General features: G+C 37.4%; 1 protein-coding gene across 3 annotated transcripts in view; it reads left to right on the top strand.

The window, feature by feature from the left end:
• The first annotated feature begins 2,287 nt into the window (after positions 1-2,287).
• Positions 2,288-12,653, top strand: part of NETO1 (neuropilin and tolloid like 1) — a 102,360-nt gene continuing 91,994 nt past the window's right edge. For all 3 annotated transcript variants that reach the window (XR_003902513.1, XM_029922169.1, XM_029922170.1), the window contains exon 1: positions 2,288-2,405. Coding sequence is in view for 2 of the 3 variants with exons in the window: in XM_029922169.1 (XP_029778029.1) it covers positions 2,372-2,405 (34 nt within the window). In the remaining variant the exon portion in view is untranslated. The remainder of the gene's footprint in view (positions 2,406-12,653) is intronic.

Genomic DNA, 12,653 nt, shown 5'->3' on the forward strand with positions numbered 1-12,653 from the left:
TAATGATAGTATGTGTCCTGAAGGAACATTGAGAGGTTAGTTCATCCAGGCTGGATGGAACTTAAGTGATGATAAAAATGAAGGCACATGTAAATGAGTTCATGTTTGATAGCTGTGCATTTCCTAATAGGGAATAATAGATGGATATATGTTGATCAATAGGGTTTTATTAAGTAGTTAGCACAGGGCTATTCTCTTTGCTTTAACATTCCCTAGCCATACATTATTCACATGTAAAAGAAATATCCTACATTCTAAAATAGTTTATTTCCTTCTAAAACTTACCATACTGGCTTACCAAAGAGGAAATAAAGAAGCAGGCTCATTCTATAAAATGGTAACACATACAAACATTATACTGAATGCCAATATGCTAATACATATATAAGTCTGTTTTTTTAAGCTTTTGCCTTCTTGGTATTGGACTAATAACCTCAAAGGGAAAAAACATAGTTTTCCAAGTAATTTCTTAGGATATTTTCCAATTTGTAGATTTTTAAAAAATCATCAAAACTTCATCAACTCTATCATTAGGTGCTACTACATTTATTGCCCTTTGTGAATAAGCATTAGTGGTAGATAAAGTCATTCCTGGTTTTACTGGTAAGAGTAGTAAATGCCTCTTTTCAGTGTCCAAAGACTCAAATGTTTTTAGAGATTAAAAAAATTCCCTAAGATAGTCTTGTAACATGCATTGACCTTTAGCCAAATGAGCTTCAATTTTATCCTTGGGGGTCATCGAAGTTATATTTTATTCTATAAGTCTCTAATTTCCAAGTCATCATGTATCTCAAATCTCTATAAATTTTTGACATCCATGCGGGCAAGACTTTAATTTAAAAGCCGTAAAGGGTGATATTCAGTGCATATTTAAGAACTGGTGTGGTGTGGACAGCAGTCATTCAGAATGATTACTGACCACGTGGGGATTGGGCCTTGGTGTGCCAGGTCCTAACTTTGAAGTTTCTGGAGGATGTTGGTCCCCAAAGAGGGCCGCATGGCAGGGAAACACTCAAAGGACTCAAGGCAACAGCTGTTTCCTAACTAGGATGAATATGTGCGGATATTTCCACAACTGTTATGGCTAATTCTGGAGTGTCCTAGCTGAATATCAGTCTGGAATGCCAGGATTTTGAGCTGTTTCAGATATGACAAGGGAGGAATGGAAGGGCGCTAGCAAATGCATTCATGTGGAGCCATTGGCCTCTGAGGCTCTTCCGAAGAGAGCTATAAAAACGGTTATGAAGATCAGCTCATTTACTTTTCATCCGATGGAGATTTTTCCTTTTTTCCTTTGTTTTTTTTTTGTTTTTTTTTTTGATTTTTTGAGAAATCCTCAATGATTAGTCCTGTGCTGAGTGCTGAAATTGCAAGGTGAATAGATTTTTGTCTTTAGTGAGGAGGTTTAGGGAGGTGGTTTTTTTAAACAAGATTTTGCTACACAAACAGGAGGTAGCAAAATTGGAGACAAAAACTCCAGAAAGTGACAAAATACATGAAAGTCTGAAGGAGCTTGCTACATTAGAAAACACCATGTGTCTCCAGTGGCCTCAGCTTGGGCTGCATATGGAGTGGAAAGACCCTGGATGTGTGAAGGGTAGGGCCTGTAAGGGTCCTACATGTCAAGTGCATTGGTCCTTTTTTTGCAGCCAATAGAGAGTTGCTGAATAAGTTTAAACCTGAGGATGCCATGGTAAGATGTGTGTTCTAAGTATATTATTCTTAATATCATCCTGTATGTACTTGGGTCTAGTCAGGACATCTCACTGGGACTTTTCAAATGTTTGGATAACTCTGTGCTTAACAATTCTTAAGTGGTCTTGACCTTAAAACTGGACACTTCACAAAATATGGAAAAAGGATGTCTTTCTAGATACTAAATCTGATGGTAGTGGTCTTTTACAAAATCATGGTAATTTTTAGGTCTGAATAATATCTGAATAATATTTTGTGCAGCATGGTCAGTTTTAAGGAGCCTCCATGAGCCATTCTTACAGAAATGCCAGTCCTTAGAATGCTCAGTATAGCAGACTTGTTGTCTTCTATGCATGTCAAGCTCCAAGTTTGATAGAAGATGTAGAGATAAAATCAGAATTACAGAAATCAAACTAAAGATTTAAAAATGGCCTTCTAGACCTACTCTTTCTTTTTTTCAGCTGCCCCAAGACAGTGCATTGAACTTTACTTTGATGAAAAGTACTCTATTGAGCCCTCTTGGGAGTGCAAATTTGATCATATTGAAGTTCGAGATGGACCTTTCGGATTTTCTCCAATAATTGGACGTTTTTGTGGACAACAAAATCCACCTGTAATAAAATCCAGTGGAAGATTTCTATGGATTAAATTTTTTGCTGATGGAGAGCTGGAATCTATGGGATTTTCGGCTCGATACAATTTCACCCCTGGTGAGTAAGGGTTTGGTTTTTTCCCTACAATTATTTTTTTCTTCCTTCATTGTCTGCCTTCATAGTGTGAGAATTTTGTAAGACAGCTTCAAATTTTTTTCAAAGAATTTTCTAGTTCTATTTAACGTCACACCTACAGTGCTTTCTCTTTTCATTTTATAAATCCTGAAAGAAAAATAAATTTTCCTTAAAATTTAGCTTCCACTAGAGGTGAAGTGTAGTGACTCAGGGGTCCATATGAACATCGGGAGCACAGTTAATTAAATGGACTTCCATTATGCTGAAATGTGTAATTTGAGAGGTGGCCTGTAATAAAGAAACTAATTACAGTATACATTGAATCCCTATAAACTTGAAAAGGCACTTGTAGTATTGTTAAATGTATCCATCAAAATGATCTTTGGAGAACTTGAATAAAAAATTCTTTTCTTCTGAAAATTATAATTTTTAAGGCAAATGGATCTGAGCATAAAGCTGCCTAATCCCTTTTTAGAAATGCAAATTCCTAACAGTTGTGATGAAAGCAAAACAAAGGCCCACAGCAGCCAAATACTCATTTGCAAGGTCTGCAGACATTATCCATCATTATATAATAATTCACCCAGTGTCCATTTTCCTTTTAACCTGCTAATATTAAAAAAAAAAAAAGGTCTGTGATGTTGACTGGCTCACTTGATAATGAGTTGTCATTTATTACAGTAAGAATTGGTTATCACATTTTCAGATTTTAACATTAGGCTGAAGTGATTTGAGATTTGATGAAATATAGTCATTTTTTTAATGGAGAGATGACTCAAACTTACCTAAAGCCCATTATTTCTATGTGATTACATATATATGTATATATATTTTTTAGTTTGTGGATATTGTTTTCCTAACGTTGTAACAGGCAATAGGTAAAATCAGAATATATGTAAAATTTGTTGAAGTTTCTATACCATATTACGCAGGTAACATGAGCACAGGGCTCTGATCCTCAGTTCATGCACTGACATTTTAAAAATAATTAATGTAAGATTAATGATGACTTGATTAGATATTACAGTTTATGTTGAATAGGTCACATATTAACAGTATTAAATATGTCAACCTTAAGCGTTGGGAATGTTTTTATAGTATCACTAAGAGATATTGTGGCTTTAATTATGCTTTGTTGATATTGGATTGTTCACAGAAAGCATGAGTATTTCACATTGGCGATCAGACTAACTTGATGTGCTCCAAAAAGTTCCAAACCTTGAGATTACTTTAATTAGTGTTAGAGTTGTGAATTGAAATACATTTTTTCCCCTAACGGATAATTTTGAGTATGGCCAGGACTTGAAGATAGTTCTAGGTTTTTTAGAAGTTATATTTTCATCCTTGGATTGGAGATCATGGGGACAATGTCTAAGATTTAAAATTGAGGGGGTATGACGTTTGTAGGGTCAACTTTATCAGCATAAGCAAACGAGGCGATCCACATTTCCACTCTACTGGAGAGACCGTAAATGGCGTGCTCAGTCTGCTTTCCTCAGGGTTTACAAAGCCAGTGTGTTCCCTGGGCAGTGGTCTTTGTGCCTTGTTTCTTTAGTACCACTTTTACTTTATCTGTATATAAAAGAGGATTTTATTGCCATGAAAGACTGAATCAGAAGGGAACGTAAGGAGATGGCTCCATGAAATTGAGGATGAGTTACAGAAGGACTCAGGCTTCCGTTTCCACTCAGATAAAGGAGAGTAAACTAAGTGCTCGGGAAGCTCACACTTGGCATATGAAGGAACCTAACCGTAGGCCCATCAAAGGGATGACTGCAGACTCTGAGGTCCATGGCCCAAGGCCATTCATAGCCTGAGTGGCACAGTAATCTGCTACTCATTCCATAAAGAGCCAGTGTTGAGGAAGCCAATTAGTTAATGAAAGAGGAAGGGGGCAGGGATTAGTAATCATTTAGACAGCCTTTAGGGAATGGGGGGGCAGGCAGGCTCCAGTTTAATTTGGGCTTAATTTTGATTTGGGAGGAGGCGTCAAGTGGTGATTTGGTGAAACTGAAGTGGTGGAGTTCCTGAAGTCAACGTAATGACTTAAATTAGAAGGCATCCAAGTGGACCACCCAGTGATGGGGGAGGGGGGCACCTTGCCCCCCAGGTTACTCGGAGAGCTGGGCCCCAGCACAGCTATGGGGAGCACTGGTTTGGGGACACAATCTCGCTTCAGTCTTGGCATTCCTATTTCTTGCTTGTTGTAAACTGTGGACATGATCCTTAATGTTCTGCGCCTCAATATTTAATTGATAAAATAGGGACAGCATTGACCACCACATAGAATTGTTTGAAGACTGCTTGCCGACCAGTGCGTATTTACAGATTTTTCACTTCAAATATGAGATCTCAACTATCTGCAGCTATTATTTTTAGAATTTGATCATGCCTTCTTTACGAACAAAGTGGGGCTTGGTATAGTTTATTGGGAGTACAACAAGTGTCCCTGAAGTTTTAATTTACATCTGGTCTTCTCTGATTTGGGAAGTCAATGTGCAACACTAAGAACTAGAAGATGTTACTTTTCCTTCTTAGTCTGTTTATATGGATCTTGGCCTCCATGTGGGGGGTTATAGTTAAGTGTGATGCCACTCATAGGCTATGTCAAAGAAGAAATAGCAGTGGGAAGGCCAGGTGGTCTTTATTATTTTTATGAATTTACTGCAATCTGGAGACTGGATCTTAATTTATACTCTCAGAAACTTGAAGTCAGCACATTGAGAATGTACGCAGATTTAGGAATTAGTCCTATCTGCCAAGCTAAAAAGGCTGAATATATATATGCACACATACAGATTGATACACATACACACACACATACACATATATACACACACGTACACACATGTAAAGATCCATGCATTTTAATAAGAATTCTTCGAATCACACAGCTCAATTTTTCCTGTAAGCGAATGTACACCCATGTGTATCTGGTTAATAATCAGAAGACCGTGTAGTGAGTGTGGAATGCAGATATGACAGCTAAGTTATATAAATTCCTGTTGAATAGCTCCCAGGTCAGGTACTTGATGAGGTATCTGCACACCTGGAGTGTTTTTTCGGGGGTGCGCCACATCTCAGACTGCCATGGGGCAGGACCCCGTCCAGTCTCTGCTTGCATCCTGCTTGAGTGGGACACTGACCAGTGACAACTCTTTTCTTTTTTTTCCCAAAATAATCTATTTTATTTGATTTATTTAATAGTTTATTTTCAAATTGGTTTCCATAATACACCCAGTGCTTCTCCCCCAAGTGGCCCCCACCATGACCATCACCCCCTCCCACCCTCCCCCTACCCCTTCAGTCCGTGGTTCGTTTTCAGTATTCAGTAGTCTTTCATGATTTGTGTCCCTCACTCTCCCCAGCTCTTTTCCCCCTTCCCCTCCCTATGGTCATCTGTTAGCTTTCCCCTGTTAGACCTATGAGTGCAAATATACGGTATCTGTCCTTCTCCGCCTGACTTATTTTGCTTAGCATGACACCCTCAAGGTCCATCCACTTTGCTACAAATGGCCAGATTTTATTCTTTCTCATTGCCATGTAGTACTTCATTGTGTATATATACCACATCGTCTTGATCCACTCATCAGGTGATGGACATTTAGGCTCTTTCCATGTTTTGGCTATTGTTGACAGTGCTGCTATGAACATTGGGGTACATGTGCCCCTCTGCCTCAGCATTTCTGTATCTCTTGGGTAAATCCCTAGCAGGGCTATTGCTGGGTCATAGGGGAGTTCTATCGATAGTTTTCTGAGGAGCCTCCACACTGTTTTCTAGAGCGGCTGCACCAGGTTACATTCCCACCAACAGTGTAGGACGGTTCCCGGACAACTCTTCTTTTAAAACTTGTTTCTATTTCTTAATATCTGAGTCTCTTCGACTTTTCTTCCTGTACAGCTTTGAAAAACGGCCTTTTGATTTTGGGCTCTTATGTTCCTAGTAGCTGTGCTTCTGGACTGGGGGTGGATGGGAGCTAGCTAACTGGAGGTCATGGGTTACGGTCATGTGTGGATGGGAGCTAGCTAACTGCAGGTCACTGGGGGATATCCATGGGTATGCCTTGGAAACACTGTGTTAAAGGGGGTGTTTCTGGGACACCTGGGTGGCTCAGTCGGTTGATCCTCAGACTCTTGATTTTTGGCTCAGGTCATGATCCAAGGATCCCAGAATCGAGCCCCGTGTTGGGCTCAACGCCGACAGAACAGAGCCTGCTTGGGATTCTCTCTCTTTGCCTCTGTCCCTCCCTCTCTCTCACATTCTGTTTTTCCTTTAAAAAGGTGTTGGGGGGGGTTATTTCCTAGATCTTGTGACACATTGAACTAGTCCACACTCTTTATTTCATGGGTTATGGTAACTTCTGGATCCTGTGTCAGCACCCAGCCCGCAGTGCATCAATGAATCGCTTAGGGGATAGGCGAGCCTGCAGGAGGGTTGGGAGATTGAGGGACATCAGAGGGTCAGCTAGTCCAGTCCTGTGATCTGCAGGAACCAAGGACAAGGGTGAGGCGCAGAGAAGAGCAACGCGGCCCAGAGCCCTGCAGGGAGCCTCCGGGGTGATGCCCGCAAGGGAACCTGCCTTCTTCCCCAGTGGGCAGAGTCTGTTGTGATGTCTCCTCACCGACACTCTCCGACTGCTGAGAAGAGGGATGCGTTCAGAATCACTGGAAACATTGCATGATGGAAAATTTGGTAGCCCACAGATAATTTAATGAGAAAACATATAAAAGTGCTTGTAGGAATGAAATGATATTATTGACTCATCTATAGGACTTTTTTTTAATCTTAAAGATTTATATCAAATGTCCTGCAGAAAAATGAACAACAATTAGCCAGGTAGAGGGCAGAGGAGAAGAATGAGGAAGAATTGAAGGGGCCCAGATGGAGATACAGTGAAAATTTATTAGGAGTATTAGTAACACTTTCATTTTTGAAAAGGATATAATATCTTTGGTACTGTTTACACAAATAAAAGTATTTAAGGTAAAAAATCAAGAGACAATACTATAGTGGATAAGTTTTAAATGTGTTTTCAGAGCAGAGGAATACCATTTCTGTGTAACCCACAGTTTTTTGGTTTTGGTTTTGGTTTGCATTTTTTTTAACTGAGACTGAGGATGCTTTTCGAGTAGAAAATAATTCTCCCTTAGCCAGCTGCCTACATCTTTCAATGGTCTTGACCGCTGGAAAGTACAAGCGGAGGAGAAGCCTGTAACATCTGCTCTACCCCATCCCAGTACCATGATGAGGGACTTTATTCAATATTAAGGAAGAAAAACACGGAGGATGCTGTACTCTTGGGGAAAGTTAATTCCTCTAATCTCTATTTAGGAACAACTATCTTTTGTGAGTTTTGGACTTTTCTTTATAGTGGAGACATTTTCAGCTAATCACAGGCATATAATATAATGTTTATGAAATCTTCCGCTTTTCACGATCTTTCTTTCTGAACTAGTTTTATGAAACACACCCTCTACACACCCTACGAGAGAAATTTTGCTTAAGGCTACGCCTCAAAATGCCAAACAGATGCGATAGAGTCAGGTGCTGTCATGGAAGTGAGTGGTGTTGTTAAATATGTTGCAATTGTTATGATACTTTGTACTTAAACAGCAGCTTTCATCTGAGAGCTCGAAGTGTCTTAGGAACATTCTGCACAATTCCTACTTTCTTCTTAGACTCCAAGCTGATTGGCATGAAAGGCAATGAAAAGGACGCACTGCAGTGCAGTTCCTTAAATTGAATGTTCTAGGAAGATTTCGATGCATATTAAATGAAATATATTATTTAGGTAAAATACTATCATGGACTCGATGTTATTTTAATTATCCAGTGTGGTGCTTTTTTCTTATTTGCAATGTGAATGCATGTGTGAGGATTAGCCATATTAACAGCTCTGGCATTTACTTTTCTACATAATCAGAGTCTTCTGATACATAGTTTGGTAAGAAAGAAAAAATAAGTGCTTCTACCTATTTATCTATATCATTTTCTCAACAACTAAATTTTAATTTTAATTTTGCACTAAGAAAATCAAAGGCTCAAGTTAAAAGGAGGACATTTTTTGATTATTTTGTCACATAGAAATCACAAGATTGAATTTAGATCAGATAGCATTGTGTAGTCTTTCTATTATATTTACACTGTAGACCCAAAATAGTCCAAATTCAGCACAGCAAAGGCTGTCAGACAGAAAATGTATGGAACACAGTCACCTTTCCTCTTTTTTATTTTATTGTCAGAAAATGTATGATACAGTCACATTTCCTCTTTTTTATTTTATTTAGGTATAATTGACATGTAACATCGTGTTAATTTCAGATGTACAACAGAATGATTTGATATTTGTATACACTAGGAAATGATTATGATAAGACTAGTTTCCCCATCACCACATAAAGTTACAGAATATGCAACACATTATTATTGACTACAGTCCCCATGGTATACGCTACATCCTTATGACTCATTTATGTTATAAAGCGTGAGTTTATACCTCTTGATTCCCTTCTCAAATTTCACCCCCTGACCCCAAACACACATAGATCCCCCCTCTCTGGCAACCATTAATCTGCTCTTTGAATTATGAGTTGGGTTTTGTTTTATTTTGTTTATTTGTTTTGTTTTTGGGAATCCACACATAAGGAAATCATGCAGCATTTGTCTTTCTATGTCTGATTTACTTCAAATAGTATAATACCCTTAAGATCCGTCCATCCATGTTATCACAAATGGCAAGATTTCATTCTTTTTATGGCTGAGTAATATTCCACTGTGTGTGTATATGTGTGTGTGTGTGTGTGTGTGCACGTGTGCGTGTGTGTGTGAGTGAATTCATCTTCTTTATTAAATACCCAATTTTATAATATTATATATACATATACTAATCACTATCCACCAATTCACTGATGGACACTTAGGTTGTTAACATTTCTTGGCTATTATAAACAGTGGTGCAGTGAAGATAGAGGGGCATATGTTTTCAAATTAGTGTTTTTGTTTTCTTTGAATAAATACCCAGAGGTGGAATTGATAGATCATAGAGAGCTCTATTTTTAGTTTTTGGAGGAACCTCCATACTGTTTTCCACAGTGGCTGCACCAATTTATATTCCTCTCAATACCAACTGTTGTTATTTCTTGTCTTTTTGAGAATAACTATTCTTGGAGATGTGAGATGATATCTCTTTGTGGTTTTGATTTGCATTTCCCTGATGACTGGTGACGTTGAGCATCTTTTCATGTTGGCTATTTGTGTGTCTTCTTTGGAAAAATGTCTATTCAGATCATCTGCTCATTTAAAAAATCACATTGTTTTTTTGTTCTTGAGTTGTATGATCTCTTTATATATTTTGGATATTAATGCTTTCTCAGATACATGAGTTGAAAACAGCTTCTTTTATCCATAGCTTGCCTGTTTGTTTTGCTGATGGTACTTTAACTGTGCAGAAGCTTTTTACTTTGATACAATTCCATTTGTTTATTTGTGCATTTGTTGCCATTGTCTTTGGAGTCAGAGCCAAAAAAACATCATCCAAAACCCCATCAAGGGGTTTACTATTTATATTTTATTCTAGGAAGTTGTATGATTTCTGGGCATATAATCAGGTCTCTAATCCATGTAGAACTACGTTCTGTGTAGAGTCTAAGATAGTGGTCCAGTTGCATTCTTTGCCTGTGGCTATCCTGTTTTCCCAACATCATTTGTGGAGGAGACAGTCCTTTCCCCGTTGTCTATTCCTGGGTCTGTCACAGGTTAATTGACTGTACGTGTGTGATTTATTTCTGGGCTCTGTCTGTTCTGTTTCTTGATCTGTGTGTCTGTTTCTATGCTATTATGCCATTTTGATTGGCTTTGTAATGTAGTTTGAAATTAAAAACTGTGATGCCTTCAGCCTTGTTCTTATTTCTCAAGATTTCTTTGGCTCTTTTGGACCTTTTGTGGTTCAGAGGAATTTTGGGATTATAATGTTCTATTTCTCTGAAAAACACCAATGGGATTTTGATAGGGAATGCACTGAATGTATAGGTTACTTTGGGTGACACAGATATTTAACAATGTAAGTTAGTCCAATCCATAAGCACAGAATATCTTCCCATTCATGTGTGTCTGCTTCAATTTCTTTCCTCAGTGTCTTATAGTTTTCAGTGTACAGTATTTTCACCTCCTTGGATAGATTAATTCCTAGCTATTTTTTTGAAGCAATTGTAAGTGGGGTTGTTTTCTTAATTCCTCTTTCTGGTTTTAGTGTATAAAAATACAACATATTTTTGTTACTGATTTTGTATGCTGCCACTTTACTACATCCATTAATTAGTTCTAACGACTTTTTGATAGAGTTTTCGGCACTTTCTATGTATAAAATTATGTGGCCCTCCAGTAGTGACAGTTTTGTTTCTTCCTTTCCAATTTGGATGCCTTTTATTTCTTTTTCTTGCTCCAGATAAGACTTCCAACACTATGTTGAATAAAAATGGCAAGAGAGGGCAATCTTGTCCTATTCCTAATCTTAGAGGAAAAGCTTTTGGCTTTTAACCATTGGGTATGATGTTAGCCATGGGTTTGTCATATAAAGCTTTTAGTATGTTGATGTACATTCCCTCTACACATGCTTTGTTGAGAGATTTTATCATAAGTCATCTGCTTTTTCTGCATCTATTTGAGAAGATCATGTAACTTTTTATCCTTTATTTTGTTAATGCGGTGCATTATGTTTATTGGTTTGTGGATATTGAACCGTCCTTACATCTCTGGAATAAATCTCATTTGATCATGTTAGATATTTATCAGTTTTACTTAATTCAGTTTACTAATATATTGTTGAGGATTTTTGCACCTGCGTTCTTCAGGGATAATAGCTTTTAATTCCTTCCTTTATTTCTTTCTTTGTTCCTTCCTTCCTTCCTTCCTTCCTTCCTTCCTTCCTTCCTTCCTTCCTTCCTTTCTTCTTTCTTCCTTTCTTTCTTTCTTTCTTTCTTTCTTTCTTTCTTTCTTTCTTTCTTTCTTTCTTGCTCTCTTGCTCTCTTTCTCTCTCTCTTGGTCTCTCTCTCTCTCTCTCTTTTCTTTCTTTCTTTCTTTCTTTCTTTCTTTTCTTTTCTTTTCTTTTCTTTTCTTTTCTTTTCTTTTCTTTTCTTTTCTTTTCTTTTCTTTTCTTTCTTTTCTTTTCTTCTCTTTCTCTTTCCTCTTTTTGTTTCTTTTAGGAAGTGTCCTTGTCTGGTTTTGATTTCAGGGTAATGCTTGCCTCATAAAATCAGTTTGGAAGCATTTCCTTGTATTTAATTTTTTTGGAAGATTGATATACAATCTTCTTTGAATGTTCAGTAGAATTTACCATCTGGTCTTGGATTTTCCTTTGTTGGAAGGTTTCTGATTACTGATTCCATCTCCTTGCTAGCAATTGGTCAATACGGATTTTTTACTTCTTCATTATCCCATCTTGGAAGACTGTATTTTTCTAGGAATATATCCATTTCTTCTATCCAGTTTGTTGGTGTCTGACTATTCATGGTAGTCTTTTGTCTTTTGTATTTCTTTGGTCACTTGTAATTTCCCCTCTTTCATTTCAGATTTTATTTGAGCCCTCGTTTTTTCCCTTTGTGAGTATAGTTAAAGATTTATCCATTGTGTTTATCTTTTCAAAGAACCAGCTCTCAGAAATGATTTATCTTTTCTATGATCTTTTCAGACTTTATTTCACTTATTTCCACTCTGATTTTATTATTTCCTTTCTTCTGCTACTCTGGGGCTTCATTTGTTCCTCTTTTTCTAGTTCTGTAAGTGTAATGTTAGGTTGTTTATTTGAATTTTTCTTGTTTCTTGAAATAAGGCCTGAATTACTATGAGCTCATAGAACTGCTTTTCCTGCATCCCATTGAATTTGGTGTGTTGTATTTTAATGTTCATCTCAAGGTATTTTTTCATTTCTTTTTTGATTTATTCATTGACCTATTGCTTGTGCAGTAGCATGCTGATTACTCACCACACGTTTGTAATTTTTCCAGTTTTCTTTTTGTGATTGATTTTCAGTTTCCTACATTTTGGGTCAGAAAAGACGCTTGAGATGTTTTTAGTCTTTTTAAGTTTATTGAGACTTGTTTTGTAGTTCTTTTCTATTCTTTGCTTCTTCTCTCATTCTCTTCTGTTCTGGTTCGATGTCTTTCTTTGGTGTTATGTTCAGATTTCATTCTGAGTATCTTTTGTGTATCTATAGGATTTTGCCTTGTGATTAC

This window comes from Suricata suricatta, chromosome 14 (genome assembly GCF_006229205.1).
Source record: "Suricata suricatta isolate VVHF042 chromosome 14, meerkat_22Aug2017_6uvM2_HiC, whole genome shotgun sequence".
NCBI classification, from domain to species: Eukaryota; Metazoa; Chordata; class Mammalia; order Carnivora; family Herpestidae; genus Suricata; species Suricata suricatta.